We start from the raw sequence: 25895 nt of genomic DNA on the forward strand, positions 1-25895 counted from the left end.
AGAGGCGTAGGAGCTCCGGCCCCCCGAGCGGCGTAAATCAGGCCGACGCGGGAGAACGACGCGTCTACCGTCTGCAACCCGAACTGAGGTAGTCCTGCGGCTTTGACAGCCTCGTAAAGGGAAAAAGTGACGAGCTACGAATCGTGCGCCGTTCGGGACGATAAATTTACATTCCGCGGGCTGCGGGGCAGGACCCGGGGGGGGGGGCTCCGCGTCGAAACGTGGGAAGTCCGTTCGAGCCGGGGGCCGATCGTCGGCCGCACCCGACCGTCCCGCCGGCCCCCGACCCCGGCCCCCGGACCGGCGTCGGCGGGCCTCGGCACAACCCGGGTAGCCAAGGAGGGTCTCGTTTAATTAGGTCAGCGAGGAGCGCGAGCTCTAATGTAAGCTCCGGGCCTAATCGGGAACTTGGCCATCTTGACGTTCGTATCTTCTCGGCTTTCTTACGGGCCGGTACAGGGCCTTCGAGCTGAACGGCATAAAACGATCGGCTGCCCCCGTGCGTGACCTGATCCAGAAGCTCGACGCACGTATAAGAAAAATCCGGGGCCTAAAAAACATTTAACTGGCGGGTTTTGTTTTTTTTTTAAATAAAAAAGACCCAAGACCTGAAACTAAGACGCCAGCTCGTTCTGGAGCGGCAGAAGCGACGGAAAATCGATTCAAGCTGCCTTAAAATCAAAAAGAAAAAACCCCAAAGAACGCAAGAAGCAAACTTCAATATTTTGTCACGAGACCGGATAAGTCACGGAACTCTTAGCGTCGGTGACGTGAGCCGCCTGTAAGCAGCGGGGCTCGGTGGAAAGAGCCCGGGCTCGGGAGTCGGGGTCATGGGTTCGAATCCCGGCTCTGCCGCTCGCCAGCTGTTGTGACGTTAGGCAAGTCGCCTAACTTCTCTGGGCCTCCGTTACCGCATCTGTAAATGGGGATTAAAACCGTGAGCCCCCCCCCCCCCCCACGGGACAGCCCGATGACCTTGTATCCCCCCCCCCCCCCCCCCCCCAGCGCTCAGAAACAGTGCTCTGCATAGAGTAAGCGCTTAACGAATACCACCATTATCATTAAGTCAGAACGTCCATCACAACAGCGGCTCTCTCCAGTCTTCGGGCAACCACGGCTCACGTGGGAGATCTACGACGCTTAATTTCAAATGGCGAAACCATTAAATGAAATAGGTTCGCCTTCAGAAATGAAGGATACGACTAACGGATGCTAAAATGGCTTGAAACTCTACGATTTGCCGCAGAAGGCCTGCTCCGTCCCCCGATTTGATTAGAGCCGCCCAGTACCCTACGTTACTTCGGAAACGATCGAGGGGTCCTGTCTCCGCACCGACGAGTAAGAGCTGAGAGCCCGGGGGCTGGGGAGTCAGGGGGACCCGGGTTCGAATCTTGCTTCCACCACCTGACCTTGGCGAGTCACTCTGCTTCCGCGGGTCTCAGTTCCCCCCCCCTTCCGAATGGGGAATCGATACCTATTCTCCCTCCTACTTAGGCTGCGAGCCCCGCGCGGGACCCGATGATCCTGTCTCTATCCCGGCGGCTAGTACGGCGCCCGGTAGGTAGCGGGGCGCCTAGGAGAAACCACGGTTGTTATTCTTACGATGATCATCATCACGGCGCAGTGGATCGGGCCCGGGGCCCGGAAGTGAGAAGGCCATGGCTTCTCATCCCGGCTCCGCCACTTGTCTGCTGTGTGACCCTGGACGAGTCGCTTCACGTCCCTGGGCCTTAGTCACCTCATCGGCAAAACGGAGATTGACACCGTGAGCCCCACGTGGGCCAGGGGCTGTGTCCGACCCGATTTGCTTGCGTCCACGACGGCGCTCGGCGCAGTGCCCGGCCCGTGGTGAGCGCTTAACAGGTCACTTCGCTTCTCTGGGGCCTCAGTGACCTCATCTGGAAAATGAGGATTAAGGCTGTGAGCCTCGCGTGGGACGACCTCATTACCCTGTATCTCCCCCAGCGCTCAGAACGGTGCTCTGCCCGGAGTAAGCGCTTAAATACCAACATTCCTATAATGCCATAATTACTATTTCTTTGAATCAGTATTAATGATAATGATAAATTCAGCGGTACAGAAGAGCGGCGCTCGCCTGAGCCGCGTTAGGGCTGATTTTGTCAGCATTTGCTGCTGGACCCCTCCTTTTGGGGGGGTCTGTAATTGGACCATGAAATTTTTTGCTGGGGCTACAGATTCCTACGTAATGTCGAAACAGGGCCTCCGTTACCAACCGCTGGGCTGATTTTCCTTTTCAGGTCGTCCGCTCGTTCAACTCCATTCACTGAGCGCTCACCGTGTGCAGAGCACTGTACTGATGACGCTGGCATTCGTTAAGCGCTTCCCACGTGCCGAGCACCGTTCTGAGCGCTGGGGGGATGCGGGGGTCGTCGGGTCGTCCCACGCGAGGCTCGCGGTCTCCATCCCCATTTTCCAGATGAGGTGACCGAGGCCCAGAGAAGTGAAGCGACTCGCCCACAGTCACACGGCTGACGAGCGGCAGGGCGGCGATTCGAACCCGTGACCTCCGACTCTCCAGCCCGGGCTCTTTCCACTGAGCCGCGCTGCTTCCACCGTACAGTTCGGCAACGGACAGAGACGATCCCTACCCAACGGCGGGCTCACGGCCTAGGTAACGAGAGAACGTGCAGCCCAGTGTCTTCTGCTGCACCTACCCCACGAGAAGAATAATGACGTCGGTATCGGTTAAGCGCTTACCGTGTGCCGAGCACTTTTCTAAGCACCGGGGGGATACAGGGTAACCAGGCCGTCCCACGTGGGCCTCACGGTCTTCATCCCATTTTCCAGATGAGGGACCTGAGGCCCAGAGAAGTGAAGCGACTCGACCGAGGTCACACGGCTGACAGGCGGCGGAGCCGGGATGGGAATCCACCTCCTCTGGCTCCCAAGGCCCGGCTCTTTCCGCTGAGCCGCGCTGCTTCTCCTGATCAAGGGGTGTCCATCCCACCGATAAAACGGGGCTGGTAACCACCCCGTCCTCTCTGAAAAGCGGCAGGTCCCAATGGCACCGAGAGCTTTGGGTGGGGGGGGTGGGGGGGGGGGGGGGGGGCGGAAAAAAAAACCAAACGTATCGAGGCCAATTTCTTTTTTTTTCGGTTAAACAATTCAGGATTCCTGGACTCAGCCGAGGTGGCAGCCTGAAACTAGGGAAAATAAACAGTTGGCAGCCGCTCGAAACGGAGCAGGGTGGCGTATGGGTCACAACGAAGCAGTCTGCCGCGTTTCCACAGAGGAGCAGGATGGAAATTTATCCCCGTTCCACTGTTCAAGTCTGAATGCTTAAATCGACATCTACGGAGGGAGAAAGTCGGCAGGCAGGTGGGCAACGGAGAGGCTGGGAGGGAGGAGGGGAGAGAGGGAGGGATGAAGAGAGGGAAGGAGGAGGAAGGAGAGGGAAGCAGCACGGCTCAATGGCTAGAGCACAGGGTCGGGGGTCAGAAGGACCTGGGTTCTAATCCCGGCTCCACCTCCCGCCTGCCGCGTGACCCCGGGCAAGGCCCTCGGCTTCTCTGGGCCTCGGTGACCTCGACTGGAAAACGGGGATTCATTCGTTCGTTCAAAAGTACTTAGTGAGCGCTTACTACGGGCAGAGCACCGGACCAAGCGCTTGGAACGGACAGACCGGTAACGGACGGAGACGGCCTCTGCCCTTAGACGGGCTTACGGTCTAATCGACGGGCTTACGGTCTAATCGATCAAGAGTAGGAGTAAGAGCGGGAGCCCCGCGTGGGACAGGGACCGCGTCCGACCTGATTAACTCGCATCTACCGCGGTGCTTAGAAGAGTGTTTGGCCCATGATGACGACGTTGGTATTTGTTAAGCGCTTACTACGTGCCGAGCACCGTTCTAAGCGCCGGGGGAGATACGGGGTGGTCGGGTCGTCGTCCCACGTGAGGCTCCCAGTTAATCCCCATTTTACAGATGAGGGAACCGAGGCACAGAGAAGTCAAGTGACTCGCCCACGGTCACCCGGCTGACAAGCCGGGATTCAAACCCGTGACCTGTGACTCCCAAACCCGGGCCTCTCCCCACTGAGCCGCGCTGCTTCCCCTGAAATACTGCTCGTTGGGAGTGGGATACTTAAGGGGGACAGATACAGGCGCAAAGGTGACCCGGAAATGAGAGAGGGCAAATAGGGTGGGGAAACGAGCGGTCAGTCGGGGAAGGCTTCTTGGAGGTGACGCGATTTGAACGTTCAAATAGCACTCTGTCGCCCTGAGCTCGGATTTGGTCCGTTATTTGCGGATATCGAGGCGGAGAACCTTCCCCTGAGCGGTCAGGACAGGTGGGAATACAACGGACAGAGCAAAGAGGAAATGTCTAACGATAATAACGATAACGCTGGTATTTGTTAAGCGCTTACTACGTGCAGAGCACTGTTCTAAGCGCTGGGGGAGATACAGGGGAACGAGGCCGTCCCACGTGAGGCTCACCGTCTCAGTCCCCGTTTTCCAGCTGCGGTCGCTGAGGCCCAGAGAAGTGAAGTGACTCGCCCACGGTCACACGGCTGACGGGTGGCAGAGCCCGGACTCGAACCCACGACCTCCGACTCCCAAGCCGGGGGCTCTCTCCACTGAGCCGCGCTGCTTCTCCGACCTCCCCCTCCTGCAAGCCCACCGCGGGCAGGGAACGTATCCGCTGACTGGCGCGCTGTGCTCTCCCAAGCGTTGAGTACAGCGCTCCGCACGCAGGAAGCGCTCAAACGAGACGACTCACTGAGGGGGACGGGAAGGTCGGGCTGGAAAGCCGCGGCCCGGGAGGGTCCGGGGGCTCGAACCGCCGCCCGCGGATCCTCGGCCCGAATCCCCCCCCTCCCACCGACGACGTCGCGGCGGGAGGGGAGCCAATTCCGCCCTGTCGGGTGGCATTTTCTCTTGCGACGTTCGGAAGACGCAAGTAAGAAGTAATTTCAAGCAGCCAAAAGGGGCCGCACACCCACGAGGAGAAATGAAATACGGCAGCCTCCGGGCTCCGAGACTGTCAGTTCAACACTTTCTCGGCATTTAACGCACACACGGCCTAAAAGGCCTAAATAGTAACGCCGGGGACAAAGAGGAAAAAAAAAAAACCCCGATCGACGGACGGCGCAGAGGAAACTTTCACCCACGCCGACGGACGCGCTGACCGATTTCCCGAAGGGGCGGCTCGTTTTCGCCTCCCAGACCGCCGGCCGGCCCTTCGCTTCCCGCAACGTCACCGGCCAGGCTGGTCTCGGTCTCCGCGGCTCCGGTCAGGAACGGAGCCGGTGGGTCGGGCGGCGCTACTGAAACAGAAAATCAAAAATCGGCGACCCGGTCCTCGAGACGCGGGAGCGAAATCAACGGCAGCCGGGGCCGGCCTCCGCATTAGAAGGCAAACGTCGCGATGCCTTTTCCGCTCCCCCGCCTCGTTTCCCTACCCGGGGGAGGTCCCCGGGACGCAGTCAGGTCCGGCGTCTTTCAAACTCGAGGTCTGATATTCGTTCAATGGTACGCACTGAGCGCTTGCTCTGTGCAGAGCACTGCACTAAGCGCTCGGAACGGACAAATCGGTAACAGACGGGCTCGCGGTCTAATCGGGGGAGACGGGGCGGACGAGAACGGTGGCGATAAACAGAATCGAGGGGAAGGACGTCTCATTAAAACGACGGCAAATAAATAGGCTCAGGGTGACGTACATCTCGTTAACAAAATGAACAGGGTGATGCATTAACGGGGAAGCGGCGTGGCCCGGCGGAAAGAGCCCGGGCTTCGGGGCCAGAGGTCGCGGGTTCGACTCCCGGCTCTGCCACTCGTCAGCTGTGTGACGGCGGGCGAGTCGCTTCGCTTCTCTGGGCCTCGGTCACCTCGTCTGTCGAACGGGGATTAAGACCGTGAGCCCCACGTGGGACCACCTGATGACCCCGTGTCCACCCCAGCGCTTAGAACGGTGTTCTGCACATCGTAAGCGCTGAACAAATACCAACATCATCATTAGGGACCAGGTCCACCTGAGCCCCGGGCCCGGCCTCTACCCGCCAGGCCACACTGCCGCCCGCCACCCTCCCCCGGACGCTGCCGCTCCGGTCGCCGTCGCTACCTTCCAGAGATTCCCGGGTGGACGGACGATGCCAGAGTGGGGAAAAGGAGCCGCCCGAAGGAGGCCGGGGTTTGGAGGGGGGAGAGGGTTACCTTCATCCGGAGCCGCTTCGGGAGGGAAGTGGAAAAGAGACGGCGGCGGCTCCTTGCGGCGCACGAGAGTGAGGTTGACCGCCCGGCCCGTCCGGAGCAGGACCTCCACCACGTCCCGGTTGGTGTAGCCCTGGATGTCCAGCCCGTCCACCTGAAACGGCCACGGCTCTGAGATCGGGAGCCTCGACAGCACTTCACAATAAGGACGCTGGTATCCGTTAAGCGCCTACTACGCGCGGAGCACCGTTCTAAGCGCTGGGGGAGACACGGGCTCATCAGGTCGTCCCGCGCGAGGCTCACGGTCTCCGTCCCCGTTTCACAGACGAGGTCACCGCGGCCCAGAGAAGCGAAGCGGCCCGCCCACAGTCACGCGGCTGCCGAGTGGCGGAGCTGGGATTCGAACCCGTGCCCTCTGACCCCGAAGCCCGGGCTCTTGCCACCGAGCCACGCCGCTTCTCGTTATTATTACGGCTGGTCACCGACTCCCGCCCAGTCCTCCCCGTGAACCACGACACTCACGGCGACGATTCGGTCGTGAACTTGAATCCGGCCGCTCTGGTCGGCGGCGCTGCCCGGGATGACGTTCTTCACAAAGATCCCCGAAGAGTCCACTGAAGTCACACGGGGCGAAGAAGACGGAAACGGGAGAGGGCGGCCGGTCAGTCCTCCGCTATCCACTCGGTCGGGTTCATCGAGCGCTTACCGTACGCGGGGCGCCGTACCGGGCGCGCGGGAAGGCTCGGTACACTAAACGGTGGAATGCCCCGCCCACCGTGAGCTTACAGACCAGAGAGGAGCGAGAGACGCCAACGTAAATGAATAAAATGACGGATGTGGACGTCAGCGTGGTGGGGGCCGGGAGGGGGCGGTGAATAAAGGGGGCGAGTCAGGGCGGCGCAGAAGGGGGCGGGGCGGGGAAGGCCCCCCGGAGGAGACGGGCTTTCGATAAGATTTCGAAGGGTGACCGACGGTCGGGTTTGAGGAGGGAGGGAGGGAGGGAGGGAGATCCGGGCCAGAGGCAGGACGCGGGCCGGGGGTCGGCGGCGGGCCGGGCGAGGAGGAGGCCCAGGGAGGAGGCGAGCGGCGGCGGAGGAGCGGAGCGTGCGGCCCGCGATGGACGAGGACGGAGGGGAGGGGAGGGAGGACGGGGCCGGGGGCCGGACGCCTTTCGGAAGCCAAGAGCGAGGAGCTTTTGCTCGACATGAAGTTCGACGGGCAACCCCCGGAGATCTTCGACAAGCGGGGGCCGCCTGCCCGGACCGTTTCCGTAGAAAGCCGATCCGGGCGGCAGAGTGAAGCGTAGACCCAAGTGGGGAGAGACGGGAGGTTAGGAGTCCCATCTAAGCACTTAATACGGTCCTCTGCACCCAAGGAGCGCTGGGTCGTCACAACCCGTCCGCCGTGTGACCTCGGGCCAGTCCTTTCACTTCTCTGGGCCTCGGTTCCCTCGACCGTAAAACGGGGATTGGGACTGCGAGCCCCAGGCGGGACGGGGACGGCGTCCAACTTGATTTGCCTGTATCCAGTGCCTGGCACATTGTAAGCGCTTAACAAATACCATCATCTGCTATTGTCGTTATTATTATTACCAACCACACGGAAGGAGACAAGTCATTTGAGAAATCCAGAATCGCCTTCACCGGCCGACACCACGACCCTCAGTTTCTGGGAAGAGGCGAAGGCCACTCGGCCCCAAGTAGTAATAATAATAATTGCCACGGTACGTGCCAGGCACCGTACTAAGCGCTGGGGTAGATAAAGGCAAATCGGGCTGGACACAGAACCCGTCCCAAATGGGGCTCGCCGACTCAATCCCCGTTTTCCAGGTGAGGGAACCGAAGCCCAGAGACGTGAAGCGACTTGGCCGAGGTCACACAGCGGACACGTGGCAGAGCCCGAATTAGAACCCACGACCTTCTGACTCCCAGGCCCGGGCCGTCACCGCTCCACCACACGGCCGCTCCACGTTATCGTGATTCCGCCGTCTTGTTTTTTTGTCCGTCCGTCTCCCCCGATTGGACCGTGAGCCCGTCACCGGGCAGGGACGGTCTCCGTCTGGTGCCGAACTGTCCGCTCCAAGCGCTCAGTCCAGTGCTCTGCGCACAGTAAGCGCTCGATAAATACTATTGAATGAGTGAATGATATGAACGAACATGTACCCAACCCCAGGACCAAAACTCTGGGGGCTGGAAACCTGCAGACCCGACTGCTTTTGGCGACCTAAGAATAAGCGGCGTGGTCGAGCGGTTGGAACCCGGACCTGGGAGTCGGAGGGACCTGGGTTCTAATCCCGGCTCCACCGCTTGTCTGCCGTGCGACCCGGGGCAGGTCACTTCGCTGTAAAGTACAGAGAAGCAGCGCGGCTCAGTGGAAAGAGGCCGGGCTTCGGAGTCGGAGGTCATGGGTTCGGATCCCGGCTCGGCCGCTCGGCAGCTGGGTGACTTTGGGCGAGTCACTTCGCTTCTCGGTGCCTCGGTTTCCCTCATCTGTTCAAATGGGGATGAAGACCGTGAGCCCCACGGGGGACAACCTGATCCCCCCGTGTCTACCCCAGCGCTTAGAACAGTTGCTCGGCACATAGTAAGCGCTTAAACAGGTACCAACGTCATTATTATTAAAGTGGGGATTAAGACCCTGTCCGATCCGCTTCTGTCGTATCTTGGCACGCGCCGGATCTTGGTACACGTCTTAGTACACTCAAAAGCCATCTATCTGGCGACGCGCTGGCAGTCTCAGCCGCGAAGGGAACGCTGGCGTCGAACTCGGAAACAGGTATTGCATTTCACTGATAGAGCACGGGGGGGGGGGGGGGGGGGGGGGGGGAGAGGCGGTCTAGAATTATTCAGGATTTTGCCTACATTAGCATCCCTGATTTTTCCCACCTGTTCCGGCAAGACCTTAATTACCGAAGAAAAAACAAGCCCACCGCACACACGGAGACGCCCCCACCTCTAAAACCCTCCTGCGTTGCCAGGTTGCCGCTATTAGAACACCAAAACCTTTTCATACTTTTTGGATTCGGTCGGTGGTGGTTTCTCTCGGATTCTGCATTTCCGGGCCCCGCTCACACCTTTTAATCAGCACCAGACCCTTTAAACCGACGGAATTTCCGCTAATCACCCTCAGAGAGGGAAGCAGCACGATCTAGGGGGAAGGGGTCGGGCCTGGGCGTCGGAGGACGGGGGTCCCGAGCCCCGCTCGGCCACGTGCCGGCTGCGTGATCTTGGGCAAGTCACTTAACTTGTCAGCTGTGTGACTGTGGGCAAGTCACTTCACTTCTCTGTGCCTCAGTTCCCTCATCTGGAAAATGGGGATTAACTGGGAGCCTCACGTGGGACGACCCGATGACCCCGTATCTCCCCCGGCGCTTAGAACGGGGCTCTGCACGTAGGAAGCGCTTAACAGGTACCAACGTTATTATTAACGTCTCTGGGCCCCAGTTACCTCGTCTGTAAAAACGGGGATGAAGACCGTGAGCCCCACTGGGACAACCTGATTAGCCTGCATCTCCCCCAGCGCTTCGAACAGCGCACGTAGTAAGCGCTTAACAAATGCCATAATTATTATTATTATTATTATACAACCCTGGTAACAAACGGACCCAGATCTTGTCTCAATAAAATAAGCCTCTGAAAAGAATCCTTACAATATCCCGTACACCGAAGACCATCGTGAGTTGTGTTCGTTGAAGATGAAGCATGTGAAGGAATGGGTTTTTTTTTAGTATATCGAATATCTCACCCCCAGAGAACAGTTTTCTCCCATCTACCCCACTAGAAATACCAAAATACAGCGCAAATCCCTCCCATTTGCCCCGGGTCGGGATCCTCCAGACCCCGAATTAATGCCTGTGACCCCCAACCTGAAACCCACTGAGGACAATCTTGATTTTGAGAAGCAGCGGGGCCTAGCGACAAGAGCACGGGCCTGGAAGTCAGAGGACCTGGGTTCTAGTCCCGCCACCTGCCGGTTGCGTGCCACGTGGGACAGGGACCTGATTACTTTGCGTCTACCCAGGGCTGAGAACAGTGCTTGGCGCACAGTGAGCATTTCACAAGTACTTAACAAAAAAAAGTCACTGCGGAGCAACTGTGGGGCTTATTTCAGGGGCCTGACCCTTGAGGGGCCAACGTTTTCATTCAGAATAACTTCGCAATCCAACAGAGTCTCCATAAGCGGAACGAAAAAGCCCCTTACCCGTATTAGCTCTTCCAACATATCCAACGATTGTAATTCCTAGACTCTGGCCATCTTTTTTGATAAGCTGGACGTCGTAAGTATCAAACAGAGAACTGTCCTAGAGGGAGAAGAGAAAAAAAAAAAAACAGCAGAAGGGTGTCCGAGGTGGTGAGAACCGCTCATTTCTTTCCACGAGATTCCAAGGGAACGATTTAGGGGGACCTGAGGGTCACGGGGTCGACGGGGAAAGAGGGAGTGCGTGTGTGGAGGAAGCGAGAAAGCTAAGATGAGGTGCGAAGTTTGGAAGTGGTTAATATGAAAATAACGGTGAGGAAGTCATTTTTAGAGAGCTGCCTGTGATTTTAGAAATCCCGGTAGTGAAATGAAGTCATTAGAGCAAGAGCCTGGTGCCCGGGTCTGGTCGGAAATCAAAACACTAACGGGCAGGAGTCCAAAAACAGCTCCCGCTTTCTTTCCGTCGCCCGTTCGGCGAAGCTCTCCGGGCTCACCGATCCCTGCTGAGGCCAGGGAGGGAGAAATCCCTGGGAAAAGGACGGGGCAGAGGACACTGAGTCTCTTCTATTCATTCAATAGTATTTATTGAGCGCCTACTACGTGCAGAGCACCGCACTAAGCGCTTGGAACGGACAATTCGTGTCTCGGGGGCGGTGGGGGGGGGGGGGAACGCGGCTGCGGAACGTGGCTAGGTAGAAGGAGTCAGAGGTCATGGGTTCCAATCCCGGCTCCGCCGCCCGTCGGCTGCGTGACTGCGGGCAAGTCACGTCACTTCTCGGTGGCTCAGTTCCCTCATCTGTAAAATGGGGATTAACCGTGAGCCTCACGTGGGACCCTGTATCTCCCCCAGCGCTTAGAACAGTGCTCTGCACATAGTAAGCGCTTAACAGGTACCAACATCGCATTATTATTACGGAATTTTCCGAGCCCTTCCGCCGTGAAATCAGGGAAGCGGCACGGCCCAGCGGGTAGAGCCCGGCTCTGGAAGTCAGAAGGACCCGGGTTCTCACCCCGTCTCCGTCCCTGGCCCGCTGGGTGACTTTGGATAAGTCACTACACTTCTCTGGGCCACAGTTCCCTCATCTGTAAAACGGGGATCGAGGCTGGGAGCCCCACTTGGCACAGGGGCTGCGTCCAACCCGATTCCCTTCTATCCACCCCGGCGCTTCGGACAGTGCCTGGCGCATACTGAGCGCTGAACAAATCCTACAATTACTACTGCGATTACCTACTCCACTAAAGCCCCTCTCCCAGATCAGGAGCGAATGAGGCCGCGGCCAATAAACGGAGGCCTCTCCCCCGATAAAGCTCTCGGAGGAGAGGGCAGGGCGGGCGGCGGCGAGACTCACGACGACCGCAATCGAAGCGGCATCCGGGAGGTCACAAGGGCTCCGCTCAGGCGGCCCCGAATGACGGCCGGTTCTCCGGTTTGAGCGCGGGGCCGCGCTCCCCCCGTTCAGAGGAATCACCGGGGAGACTGGCCGGGGTACCCCGGGCTGACCAGAAGAGACGGGAAAAGCAACGCGCTCCCCGAGCAAAGCGCCATTCGCAAGTTCGACCGGGAGAGTAAAGAAGCGGCGTGGCCTAATGGGGAGGGCGCGGGAGTCGGGGGACCTGGGTTCCAATCCTTTCTTGCGGGGCAAGTCCCTCCGCTTCTCCGCCTCATCCGTAAAACGGGGATTAAGACCGTGAGTCCCAGGCGGGACGGGGACCGGTGAACAACCTGAGCAGCCTGCATCTGCCCCGGCGCTTAGTACGGTGCCTGGAACATAGTAAGGGCTTAACGAGTACCGTTAAAAAAAAAAAAAAAAAATCAGCCAAGCAAACCAACGGTCAGCTTTACGGGCTCATCTACCAGGACTGGCTCTCTCGAATCAATGACCTGCTTCACTCCCTCGACCGTTCGAACGTACGTATCGAGCGCTAACCGTGTGCAGGGCACTGTACTCGGCGCCTGGGAAAGTACAGCACGACCGTAAACGGCGACATTCCCTGCCCACGGTGAGCTTACAGCCCAGAAGGGGGGAGACAGCAGTACAAACCAATTAAATTCTAGACGTAGTAATAACCTCGGTATTTGTTAAGCGCTTACTACGTGCCCAGCACCGTTGGAAGCGCTGGGACAGATCCGAGGTCATCAGGTCGTCCCACGCGGGGCTCCCAGTCTCCATCCCCATTTTACAGATGAGGTAACCGAGGCCCAGAGAAGTGAAGTGACCGGCCCAGAGTCACGCGGCGGACGAGTGGCGGAGCCGGGATTAGAACCCACGACCTCTGGACTCCCAGGCCCGGGCTCTTTCCATCAAGCCACGCCACGCGCGTTAAGTGCCGTGGGGCGGCTTTAGAGATACGGGATCGATCTATCCGGGGAACTTACCGGGCGCTTACCGGGCGCAGAGCACTATACTAAGCGGTTGGGAGAGTACACACAGATCGGGATCCAGGTCGCCCGGGAGGAAGAGCCAACTTCGGCGGGGGGGGGGGAGAGACGGGAACTCGGCAAGGGGAAGGAAAATAAGCTTCGCGTCTGTACTCACGGAGGCGAGGGTCCCGGTCTGAGCAGCGGGCAAGGCGACGACGGGCCCGGAGACGGGGGTGGGAGGAGTCACCGAGATCTCACCCAGCGGGTCTCGGGCCACCACCATCTTCACCGAGTTCCCACAGTTCCTCAGCACTTGGGCCACCTGCTCGCTGGTCATCCCTTGCACGTCGGTGTCTCCGATTTTTAGGATGTGGTCCCCCGTCCGGAGCTTCCCATCCTTCAGAGGTGGCGGAACCAAGGAAACAGGTTTGCAGAGTTTATACGCGGCGCTCTCACCGCGGACCGCCGGACAACGGATTTCGATCGATCGGACCCGGCGGGGGCTTCCCCGGGTGGGGAGTGAAACGCAACCGAGGCGGGAGACGCGGTCCCGGCTCCACGACGGGCTCCCGTGCGCTCTCGACGCGGGAAACTTCGAACGCTGCGGGCGGGGGACCTGTCTACCGGCTCTGTTAAATCCTCCCAGGTGCTTAGCCCACAGTAAGCGCTCCGTAAATACCACCGATTGACCGGAGACGACAGCGAAAAGCCGCCCCGTTCATTTCCTCGATACTTACGGACCGGGCAGAGCAAGATAAGCGGTCGGTTGGCTCCGACCGGCTCGAATCTAAGATTATCCCTGTCTCGGCTGTAGAGCGGTGCCCAGCGCTCAGTCAACCCATCCATCTAGGGTATCGACCGAGCGCCTACGACGTGCAGGGCGCTACACCGAGCGCTCGGGAGAGGACGGTCCGACGGGGTCGGAGGGAGAGAATCGGTGGCCGGAGCCCCGATTTTCGGCCACGGTCTCCGGGCCACGAATCCCGGGCCTGAGGACCACCGCTGCGGTAGCCCTTGCCCCTAACTCCTTCTGGGGATCAGCTGCTACATTTCAAATAAAAGGCCGCTAACCCAATCCGGAGGACAGGGTCACCCGTCTTCGATTTTCACCGAAACCCTGCGGAATCCCGCAGAGTCGATACTGAACACCGAGACGTCTGCCCCGTCGCGGCCGAGACAGCCGGTGGGGTGAAGACCGGCACGTCCGTAAGGTTGGATCGGCTCTCCGCTCCCGGCCGCGACCTCTCCCGCTGATCCCCGCTCCCTCGGAGTTGAAGGGGAGGGGCGGGGAGGCTGCCGTACTGGAAAGCGGTGTCCTTTCCACCGCGGCATGAACTCTCCCCGCGTCTCCTCCTCTTCCCTCCGCCGGGAACCCTGAGGAAAGCGAACGGGGAGGGGAGCGACGGGGAGAGGAAACAATGAGCCGGGGAAGGTGGCGAGGCTAGAGCTGCGGGGGTTAAGGTGGAGAGGATTGGGAGGCGGAAAAAGGGAGGGAGGAAAGAGGGCGCTGGAAGGGACACTCCCGGGATTGACGGGAGTGGGAGAAACTGGAATTTCAGAAATTCCGCTTTGCGCTCACGGGACGGCAACGATAACGCTCAGGGTACTCGTGAAGAGCCCGCTATGTGCCGAGCACCGTTCTCGGGTGCCTTTTCGCACCGGAAGACCACCGGCCCGCCTAAAGACGATTTCGGCAGTCGGCTGCGTTTTCACTGACTGAAATGGTCCCCGATTTAATTTGACTGACCGAAGCGATCACGCCACCTCACCGGAGGACTGCTGACCCTCAACAGCCGGCGCGATCTCTCCGTTCGTTTCCCCCCTTGGTACGGCATGAGGTTTCCAGGGTTGGTGGGAATTCGCTCCCAGATCCCCATAGTTATTTCTCCAACGGATCTGCGTGTGTGTGTGTGTGTGTGTGTGTAAGGAGATGTATTAAATATATATATATATATATATTTATAGCATGAGCTGGGAAAAAAGGCCGAATTTAAACCCACATATCCATACATATACCATCTTCTCCTACCAGCCTTCCCGGCCCGCGCCTAATTGAAACCGATGGGCGTAATTTGCATCTGTCACTGAAAGCCAAACAATTTGTTCATTACCGAAAAACAGGTGTTCCGCCAAGGCAGCGAGCAAAGAAACATCTATCACCCCGACGGAGAGGGGTCGGACTCGAGCGACGGCCTCGTTTCCCGACGCCGGCTCCTCGGATTACCAGATTTCATTTCCATCTTGCGATGGGGCCCCGCCGTTCTCCTCCGCTGGCGTATTAAACCCAGACGGTCGTGCGCGGACCTTTCGAGTCGCTCACGGAAATGAAAATCGAAAGGCAAGGCGATCATCTCGAGAAGGTTGCGGGGGGCGGGGGGAGCTAAGGATCGGCAAGAGGATCGTTACTTTCATCGTCTAAGCCGTAGCAGTGCCCGAAAATTAACACCTTCTCGTTAACCGGCGGAGTCTGGGAAAAGGAACCATCCAAAGCGGCGGGGGATTTTCTGTGGAAAATAACCTTCCAACCCTCCAGGCGGTTTTGAGACTTTAATCCAGTGAGCTCCTAGTTGCTCCCGGGCTGGCAAATCGCCTGCCAGGGACACTAGGCCCCGGTTTCTCTTTTTCTTTTTCTCTCTCTCCCCGTGACTTTAAGACTCTCCTCTAGACCGTAATCCCGTTGCGGGCAGGGAATGTGCCAGAGCGTCATGCTCTATTTAATTAATGGCATCTGCCGAGCACCCACCGCGAGCAGAGCGCCGTACCTGGCCCTCCGGAGCGATCGATCAAGTTAGAAGACAGAATCCCCGTCCTTCATTTCGGGGGGGGGGGGGGGGGGGGGAGGCACACAAGATAATTAGAGAAATGGGCGAGAAGGAAGAATGCAAAAATGAACAGGCGGGTGAGTCGGGGCTTAAATATAGTCAGTTTCTTGGTAATGAATGTAGCCTCTTTTAAAGTGTCAACTGAAGTCTTTTGGACGCCGCCTGAACCCCGGACGACATATTGCAAAACGACCTCCTGAACAGAGTTCAGTTGGCAACCTCTAGCCGTAATCAGTCGGGGTTGAATCCAAACCCTGAGCTCCGAGGTAAAGCTTCTCTATTCCTTTAGGACACGGGCTCGGCCACTCGATACGAATCATTAATACTCGAGACGGAGATACAATTTAATTCCAGATCTGGTTACGTTTCCCGCACCTTTCTGGAGCGCACGTACGGCCGGAGCTGAACTCCGACAGATTCCGAGGCCGAGGAATAAAGCCTCCAGGCCGTCGCGGCCAGGGAAGACGTGTCGATTATCGTACCGCGTTCACCCGGGCGCTCGGTACGGTGCTCCGCACACAGGAAGCGCTCGACGAACACCACCACGATTGGGCGAACGTGGTTTAGCGTAAGTGGCGTCTTCCCCCAACCCCTTCCGGCCACCGGCATCGGCCTTTGCTTAGTGACGGCTTTACGCCCTTCGCTTTAAATAGACGCAGGAGTTTCTTTTGAGACCGTCGGGAGGATTTTGACCGTCGTCGAGACTTTAGAAAATAAACAGGACGGAAAAACAAATTACCCTGTCCGCCAATCCCCCGGGAACGATAGTCCGGACGACGACTCCGCTCGATTTTCCTCCGACGATTCCGAAGCCCAGTCCCGACCCATCATTGACGAGCTCGACCTCTTCGACGTGGCCCCAGCAGATCTGCAACGAGGCGACGGGAGACGCGGAGGTCAGCGAGCGGCATCTCTTTCGGAGCGGCCGGAGACCGCCGAGGCCACTCACAGGGGAAGCAGCGCGGCTCAGTGGAAAGAGCCCGGGCCTCCGAGTCGGGGGTCACGGGTTCGACTCCCGGCTCCGCCACTCGTCGGCCGGGTGACCGTGGGCGAGTCGCTTCGCTTCTCTGGGCCTCGGTTCCCTCGTCTGGAAAACGGGGATTAACCGTGAGCCTCACGCGGGACGCCCCGACGCCCCCGTGTCTCCCCCAGCGCTCAGAACGGTGCTCGGCACATAGTAAGCGCTTAACGAATACCGACATTATTATTTCGGCGTAGTTTTTTAGGGCGCCGATCACGGTTCGGTCGGAATCCTTCAGGATTCATTCACCACGGCCGCAGCACGTTGACGACCGAGGTTGTCGGGGCTTTGGACCCGAAATCCAACGGGGTTTCGAATCCCGCTCGCGGTGCGTTTCTCGGCGCGGAGAACGGGGCTCGAGAAGCGCCTAACGAATAGCGTCGTTACCGTCGTCCTACGTTCCCCGCAGGCGGTCGTAATAAAAAAAAGCAACTTTTCACCATCTGGGCCCCGGTCCACTCTCTGCGCATCTCGGACCGGACGGTTCGGGAGTTCCGAGATACCCGGGGCGGCCGCGCTCAACAACCTGATCGGCTCGCTTCTACCCCAGCGTTCGGTACAGGGTCTGGCACGCAGTAAGTGCCGAGCAAATACCGTGGTTACTATTTATACAAGCTGATCGGGTCGGACCCAATCCCCGTCCCACGTGGGACTCACAGTCTTCATTTTACAGATGAGGAAACTGAGGCACGGAAAGACGTGAGTCGCCCTTCACCTCGGGTCCTTCCGACTCCCAGACCTGGGCTCTTTCCACTGGGCCACGCTGCTCCGCACGCTGTAAGCGCGCGATAAATACGACTGAATCCGGAGCCGGCCAGGGCGGCTCCGCCTCCCTCTAGGTTTTTCCGAGAACAACGCGATCGGCTTGTTTCCACCCCAGCGTTTAGTACGGTGCCTGGCGCCTAGCTAGCGCTGGACAAATGCCATCATTAATAATAACGTCGGTATCCGTTAAGCGCTTACTATGGTGCCGAGCCCCGTTCTAAGCGCCGGGGGAGATACGGGGTCATCGGGATGTCCCGCGTGGGGCTCACGGTCTTCATCCCCATTTTCCAGATGAGGGAACTGAGGCCCAGAGATGTTAAGTGACTCGCCCACAGTCACCCAGCCGCCAAGCGGCAGAGCCGGGATTCGGACCCACGACCTCTGACTCCCAAGCCCGGGCCCTTTCCACTGAGCCGCGCGGCTTCAAGTGTACTTTCCAAGCACCCGGTACAGCGCTCCGCCCGTGGTAAGCGCTCGATAAATGCGATCGAACGAATGAACGATCCCCATCTTACACACGAGGAAGCTGCGGCCCGGGGAGTCGTGAGTCGCCCGAGGTCACCCAGCAGACAAGTGGCGGGACCAGGATGAGAACTCGGGTCCTTCTGACTCCCAGACCCGGGCGTTCATTCATTCCCTCATTCATTCCATCGCCTCGATCGAGCGCTTAACCGTCGGGGGAACAGCGTACTAAGCGCTTGGGAAGTAGGACACGGCAACAGACGGTCACATTCCCCGCCCACCGCGAGCTAAGTCACTTCACCTCTCTGCGCCTCGGGTCCCTCAGCTGTAAAACGGGGATCCCACACCTGTTCTCCCTCCTACTTTGTGAGTTAATAATGATAATAATAACGGAGGTATTTGTTAAGCGCTTACCAGGTGCCGAGCACCGTTCTAAGCGCTGGGGGGACACCAGGTGATCAGGTCGTCCCACGTGGGGCTCCCGGCTTTGACCCCCATTTTCCAGATGAGGTCACTGAGGCCCAGAGAAGTGAAGTGACTCGCCCAAAGGCAGCCAGCTGGCAAGCGGCGGGGCCGGGATTCGAACCCATGGCCTCGGACTCCCAAGGCCGGGCTCTTTCCGCCGCGCCGCGCCGCTTCTCAGCTTCTACGGGCCAGGCACTCTTGTACCGTGCTTCTCCCAGATGCTTCGTACGGTCCTCTGCCCTCAGGGAGCCCTCTCTCGAAACCCCTGAGCGCTTACTGAGTGCAGACACTCCAGTCATCGTAATCATAATGACGGTATCTGTCAGGCGCTTACCATGCGCCCGGCACCGTTCTAAGCGCTGGGGCGGATCCAAGGTCATCAGGTCGTCCCCCGTGGGGCTCCCGGTCCTCATCCCCATTTACAGATGAGGCCGCTGAGGCCCAGAGAAGTGAAGCGGCTTGCCCAGGGTCACCCGGCAGACCGGAGAAGCGGCGTGGCTCAGTGGAAAGAGCCCGGGCTTGGGAGTCAGAGGTCCCGGGTTCGAATGCTCTTGGCACCTGGGTGACTGTGGGCGAGTCTCACTTCACTTCTCTGGGCCTCGGTTCCCTCATCTGTAAAATGGCGATGAAGACCGGGAGCCTCCCGTGGGACGACCTGACGACCCTGTATCTCCCCCGGCGCTCAGAACGGCGCTCGGCACGTAGCAGGCGCTTGACGGATGCCAACGTTATCATCACGAAGTGGCGGAGCCGGCTTCAGAACCCGCGTCCTCCGACGCCCCGGCTCTTTCCGCTAAGCCCCGCCGCTTCTCCGTCCCGAGTGGGAAAACAGAAAAGGAGCACAAGGTCCGTGGCGGTGGACCGGGAGCTTCTCGGCCGAGTCACCCGGCACTTTCAAAATGGCCCGGAAAAAGCCAATTTCACCCCTCGGTGTCCGACCCGTCCCTCCGGTTGGGGAAGTGACCCGATATTGATCCACGGGAAGCAGCACGCGGGCCTAGGGATCACAAGGATCTGGGTTCTGATCCCAGCCCCGCCCCTCGTCGGCCGTGTGACCCCCGATGAGCCACCTGACCTCTCTGTGCCTCCGTCCCCTCATCCGTAAAATCGAGACCGTCAGCCCCACGTGGGACGGGGCCTGCGCCCGTCCGACCTCGTTAGCTCGCGTCCCGGCGCTTAGGACGGTGCCCGGCCCAGAGCGGGTGTTTACCAGATACCACAGTCGTTGCTTTTATTACCCACTCTCTCTTCTCCTTCGGTTCAAAGAAACGAAATTAAGCGAACAGGCAGCGTTTTGTCTCGTGTGGAAAAAAAAAAAAAAAAAAGATTTATTACCTTGCTAGAGATTCTGGCCAGAGCCTGTAAAATTTTATAAAGTCAGCTTAAGAGTCCCCAGAGGAGGCGTACGCTTTTATTTTATTTTGTTAATCTGTTCAGGGCGGTTCTTAAATGAAAGGAATAAACCAGTTAAATTTAATTCTTTGAATCTTTCACGGTGACGATACCGTCTCCTCCCAGAATCCGCCGAGTTTCCCGAGGAGAGGGCGGCCTAGCCTACCCTCGAAGTACATTCTTTGTACATTCCAAGCGCTTTGGACAAGTGCAAAGTACACGGACTTTGTCCCTTCCAAGCGCCTAGGAGAGCGGTCTGCACATAGCAAGCGCTCAATAAATACTATTGAACGAAGTGCCCCGATTCAAAAATCCCTGCCCGCAATCGGCCTCGGCAGGGTGGGAGTCGGGGCCTTTTCAGCCCAATCTGAAATCTCCGAAAAACAACAACACTAAGGTCGGTATTTGTTAAGCGCCTACTACGTGCAGAGCACCGTTCTAAGCGCCGGGGGAGATACGGGGTCATCGGGTCGTCCCACGTGGGGGCTCACGGTTAATCCCCATTTTCCAGATGAGGGAACCGAGGCCCAGAGAAGCGAAGCGACTCGCCCACGGTCACCCGGCTGCCGAGTGGCGGAGCGGGGAGTCGAACCCGTGACCTCTGACTCCCAAGCCCGGGCTCTTTCCGCTGAACCCCGCTGCTTCCCGTAAGAAAGGTACCTCACGGCCCTACGGCGACGGCCGGGAGGAACGGCTGTAAGCTCGCGGAGGGCAGGGGATGTTCTGGTGACGGTTCTAAGTAGTAGCTCCGGGCACTGCGAGCAAAACACCGCGTTTAGCTCAAAACAAGCGCTCGGAGAGTACGACAGTGAATGAGAGAGCTCAGGGCCGGGGGTCAGGAGACAGAGGACCCCGGTAGAGAAGCAACGGAGAAGCCCGGGCCCGGGCCCGGGAGTCAGAAGGCCGTGGGTTCCGATCCCGGCTCCGTCACCCGTCCGCTGGGTGACCTCGGGCAAGTCCCTTCACAGAGCCTCAGTCAGAGTCACTCTTTCCACCGAGCCACGCTGCTTCTCTTATAATAATGTTCGCATCTGTTAAGCGCTTACTACGTGCACAGCACTGTACTGAGCACAGGGGCAGCAACAGAGTCATCGGATTGCCCCACGTGAGGCTCAGTTTTCATCCCCATTTGACAGATGAGGGAACCGAGGCCCAGAGAAGCGAAGCGACTCCCCCACGGTCACCCAGCTGCCGAGCGGCAGAGCCGGCACCCGAACCCACGACCTCTGACTCCCAAGCCCGGGCTCTTCCCACAGAGCCGCCGGACTAGAGGGAACTGAGGCCCAGAGACACTGAGTGACCGGCCCCGGACCACGCAGCAGACAAACTGCGGAACTAGAACCCAGGCCCGTGGCCTATCCCCCAGATCGAGACCGTGAGCCCCGACGTGGGACAGGGAGCGCGTCCGACCCGCTCGACCCCCACCGACCCCGGCGCCTGGAACGGTGCTGGGGCCCCCCAGGGCGCGTCTAACGAGTCCCGTCGTCGCGCCGCTTAGCGAACGCCGACCGGATGCAGATCGGGAGCGGGAAAAGAGGGCCATTTTTTGCGACTCACCGTTTCCGGGGCCCTGGGTTCGGGGAGGCTCGCGGGAGCTGCGCTTCTGGGCCGCGGCAGCTCCCTGGCCACGACCAGGTGCAGCGATCCCGTGCACTGCTGCAACAAGGCGATGGCCTGCTGATGCGAAACCGTCCGGTCCAGAGGGGTGTGATTGATGGCCAAGAGGCGATCGTTCTCCCTTAACCTTCGATCCCTTCGGGAAAAACAGGAGAGAGAAGAGACGTTTCGGGGGCGAGAGAGGACGGCGCGGAGGGGGGAGGACGGCGGGGTGCGGCGGGTCGCCGCGCCGAGCGACTCTCGCTTCTTTTATCTTAGAAACGGCGCTGCCTAGCTAAGTCGCGACTTAGCCAGAGCTGCTTAGCTTTCGGCGGCAAAGCGCACGTTAACGAATTAACTCCGGGCACTTCAGGGGCATCCCACAACTCGCGTACTTACCTTGCCGCTTTCATCATGTTCTTTTTTAATTATAAAGACGGATTTAGTAAATTCAGCGTATCGGGGCGGCCGTCTTTCCCCCCCCACACCCCCGACCCAAACCCAAATGTTTCGGGACCGCGTGGAATCTCCCTCACAGGGCATTCTCAGTTCCAACACAGAGCGCTCAGAGTACTTCTTCACAGTCAATTTGGAACGGAGATAATTTTTTTTTTTTTTAAAAAAAAAGAGCCTGAAATATGTCTGTCGGCGCACTCTCCTTTAAGCGCTCAGTACAGTGGTCCGCACACAGTAAGCGCTCAGTGAATCCGATGGAAGTATGGGGAGGCAGCGCCGCGTAGCGGAGAGATCGCGGGTTGAAGCAGCCCGGGCTGGGGAGTCGGAGGTCATGGGTTCGAATCCCGGCTCTGCCACTCGGCGGCCGGGTGACCGTGGGCGAGTCACTTCGCTTCTCTGGGCCTCGGGGACCTCATCCGCAAAATGGGGATGAAGACCGGGAGCCTCACGCGGGACGACCCGACGACCCCGTATCTCCCCCAGCGCTTAGAACGGTGCCGGGCACACAGTAAGCGCTTCACAAATACCAACATTATCATCATTATCACCTTGCAAGTGGACGAACAGCATCGACTCCCCAGCACAGTGGGGAGGATCTGAATAGAAATCCATTTGCAAATTCGATCTCTCCGAGGGGCCCGGGCTATTTTTCCCGACCCGGCAACCCGAATGATGCAACGATACGGCCGTTCAAAAGCAATCTGCGCCGGACGAGATCGCCACACCTCCAGCGACCCCAAGGCCGGGGTGCAGATCTTCCGAAGAAATTCTGGGAAGCGGCGAGGCCTGAAGGAACCGACACCGGCCCGGGAGTCAGAGGACCTGGGTTCCACCGCCGGATCCGCTCCCATCCACCTCGGTGCTGCGAGGCGGCGCGGCCTAACGGACGGAGCCCGGGCGTCGGCGGGACCCGGGTTCTAATCCCGGCTCCGCCACGTGTCCACCGCGGGACCCGGGGCGACTCGCTTCACTTCTCTGGGCCTCGGGCAGCTCATCCGCAAAACGGGGATAAGGGTGTGAGCCCCATTTGGGACAGGGGCGGTGTCCAACTCAACCTGTATCTACCCCAGTGCTTAGACTAGAGTTTGGCACATAGTAAGAGCTTAACAAGTACCATATCATCATCACCATCATCATCATCATCATCATCTAGCTCCTTGTGGGCAGGGATCGGGTCTTCCAAATCTACAGGACTGTACTCGCCTCCTCGGGGTCCCACCTGGACCCCGCACGAAACAACCTCCGCACGAAACAAAAACTTCTCACTCTAAGCTTCGAGGCCGGCCCCTCCTACCTCTCCTCCCTTCTCTAATAATAATAATAACAACTGTGGTATCTGTTAAGCGCTTACTATGTGCCGAGCACCGTCCTAAGCGCTGGGGTAGAGACAGGGGAATCAGGCTGTCCCACGTGGGGCTCACATTTTTTAATCCCCATTCTCTCTTTCCTCCGCCCACCCCGCACGCTCCGCTCCCCCGCCGCCCGCCTCCCGGCCGTCCCCCGGTCTCGCCCGTCCCGCCGTCGACCCCCGGGCCGCGGCCTCCCTCCTCCCCTCCGCCAGACTCGTTCTCTTCCCCTCTTCGAAACCCTAGTCACAGCTCACCTCCTCCGAGAGGCCTTCCCACACCGAGCTCCCCTTCTCCCTCCGCTCCCTCTACCATCCCCCCCTTCACCTCTCCTCGGCTAAGCCCTCTTTTCCCCCTTTTCCCTCCGCTCCTCCCCCTCTCCCTTCCCCTCCCCTCGGCACCGTGCTCGTCCGCTCGACTGTGCGCATCTTCATCCCCCTATTTATTCTGTTAATGAGATGTACGTCACCTCGATTCTATTTGCTATCGTTTTAACGAGACGTTCCTCCCCTCGATTCTATTTACTGCTATTGTTCTCGTCCGTCTCCCCCGATTAGACCGGAAGCCCGTCAAAGGGCAGGGCCCGTCTCCATCTGTTACCGATCTGTCCGTTCCAAGCGCTTAGTCCAGTGCTCTGCACACAGTAAGCGCTCGATAAATACTACTGAATGAATGAACGGAGAGTCTCCAGTCCTCTACCGGTCTCGACTAGGGGAGGGAGAGTCAAGGAAGAGGCCTACCCTTTCCCAGCGCTCAGTGCTCCGCACACGGTAAGCGCTCGGCCGACTGGACCGAATCAATCCCTAGCTCGGGCGGTGGCTGGCGAGCGGAAGGCCATCTGCTTCGAGTCGTGACCCACCCGCGCCGGGGAGACGCGGCACGGAAGGGAAACGGGGGCGGACGCTCAGGTTTACCCCGCGCAAGGTCAACCGCTTCTGGACCTTGACCAGCGAGAAAACTCCCCGGATCCGCCGGCGGAGCGACGGCCGAGGGAAGGCGGGGCGTACCGGGAGAGACGCGTCCGTGGCGTCGAAAGCCGAGCGCTCGGCGGGGTGCTCCGTACACGGCAAGCGCTCAGCAAACGCCACCGGCCGCCCGCAGCCGCCCCGAGGCCTCCCCACGACGAAGAGCGGCCCCGAGGCGCCCTCGTCCCGAAATAAGCCGCAACCGCTTGGAAGGCGCGGAAGAGGCCCGGGCCAAACGGCGGGCTCTGAGGACGCCTCAGAGAGATGACGATGATAATTACGGTGTCCGTGAAGCGCTTAACCACGTGCCAGGCACTGTACTACTCGTACTACTACTTGCCGCTTGTCAGCTGTGTGACTGCGGGCGAGTCACTTCACTTCTCTGGGCCTCAGTCACCTCATCTGTAAAGTGGGGATTAACTGTGAGCCCCACCTGGGACAACCTGATGACCCCGTATCTACCCCAGCGCTCAGAACGGTGCTCGGCACGTAGCGAGCGCTTAACAGATGCCGACGTCATTATTACTAAGCACTGGGGTGGACACAAGCAGATCGGGTGGGACGCCGTCCCCGTCCCACGTGGGGCTCACGGTCTCAATCCCCGCTTTCCAGACGGGGGAACCGAGGCCCGGAGAAGCGAAGCGACTCGCCCCGAGTCACCCGGCTGACGAGCGGCGGGGGCGGGATTAGAACCCGTGACCTCCGACTCCCGAGCCCGGGCTCTTTCCACCGAGCCACACCGCTCCTCCTGCCCCAAGGACGCAGAGCTCACCTGTCCGCTACGCTTCCCGGCTGGACTTCCTTCACGAAGATATCGACCTCGCCTCCGTTTTGACCCCGGAGGGCGACCACGCTGAAGCCGAGGCCTCCGGAGGAGGGCTTTTCGATCTCGATGTATTCGACTCGCCTTCCCTGGGGGCCGGGGGGGGGGGGGGGGGAAGGGGAGAGAGTCAGCGTGGTCTGTTTCACCGGCCCGTTCATCCCGCAGCTCCAAAACCGCCGAGTACAAAGGACCGCTCCGGTGCCGTGAGACTAAACGAGACCGGCCGGCCGACGATAAATTATTTCTGCGAAATCTCTCACTTCATTATCTCCAGGGGAAGAGGAGGCCGAAAAGGCAGGCGGGGAATCGGAGAAGTCTTTTCACACTTCATTCGCGCGACGGGAGGAAGCCCAAACTGGATGAACTCTTCGGGGCCCCGTATCTGGAATCTCCGCGAGCCGTACCCAAAGCCGGGACTATTTACTTTTTTCCCCTTCCCCTCAGAGATCCGTTTCCGCTCCATTTTCCGACGGCAGAGAGGGCCGGTAGCGAGTCTTTTTTTTTTTTTTTTTTTTTTAAAAAACCTAGATCCTCGCCGACTGATTTTCTTCCCCCCGGGGCGGTGATCCTGACTCTATGGCCTCTCGGTACCAGAGACCGCTTTTACGCGCGTTCGACCCGAAATGATCTGGGTGAACCTTCGCCGTTGGGCTCCCTGAAGCCCGGTGAACGGAGCATTGGCGAGGAGCCCCGCGACAACTGCTCCGTAAAGACGGTCGGCTACCGAGGCAGGATCCGAAAGTAAACCATCACAAGAAGGGAGGGAGAGATCGAAGCAGGAATGTCCACAGAGGAATCCCCCCCCCAGCCTTTATTCACCGACCCATCTGAAAAGGGATGAAACGTCGGCTTAGCCGTATCTTGTGAAAATCAAGTTTTAAACGGCGCGCTGGCTAGACGGGAACGTTTTCGCAGCCGTGACTTTACACGCTCTACTGTTCAGGCTTCTCGTCCCCCGTCTGCAAATTATCTTACATCCGCCTCCTCCTGCTGGACTGGCGATTCCTTGTGGGCAAGGAATCCTCTCACTCTGTTCTCCCACGCTCATAATAATA

The 25895-nt window shown here is 59.1% G+C and overlaps 1 protein-coding gene across 11 annotated transcripts in view; it reads right to left on the reverse strand.

Annotated features, from left to right (window-relative positions):
• The window catches only part of PATJ (PATJ crumbs cell polarity complex component), a 224080-nt gene that overhangs the window by 189800 nt on the left and 8385 nt on the right, over positions 1-25895 (reverse strand). For 6 of the 11 annotated variants that reach the window (XM_029083120.2, XM_029083113.2, XM_029083117.2 and 3 more), the window contains 8 exons: positions 24790-24929; positions 21212-21407; positions 16289-16417; positions 12903-13124; positions 10369-10468; positions 6691-6782; positions 6172-6322; positions 5130-5285 (listed from right to left, as the gene is read on the reverse strand). In XM_029083120.2, the coding sequence (XP_028938953.1) occupies positions 5130-5285; positions 6172-6322; positions 6691-6782; positions 10369-10468; positions 12903-13124; positions 16289-16417; positions 21212-21407; positions 24790-24929 (1186 nt within the window). The remainder of the gene's footprint in view (positions 1-5129; positions 5286-6171; positions 6323-6690; positions 6783-10368; positions 10469-12902; positions 13125-16288; positions 16418-21211; positions 21408-24789; positions 24930-25895) is intronic. The other 5 variants (XM_029083114.2, XM_029083115.2, XM_039914706.1 and 2 more) reach the window with 5 other exon arrangements.

Source organism: Ornithorhynchus anatinus, chromosome 18 (assembly GCF_004115215.2).
Source record: "Ornithorhynchus anatinus isolate Pmale09 chromosome 18, mOrnAna1.pri.v4, whole genome shotgun sequence".
Taxonomy (NCBI): domain Eukaryota; kingdom Metazoa; phylum Chordata; class Mammalia; order Monotremata; family Ornithorhynchidae; genus Ornithorhynchus; species Ornithorhynchus anatinus.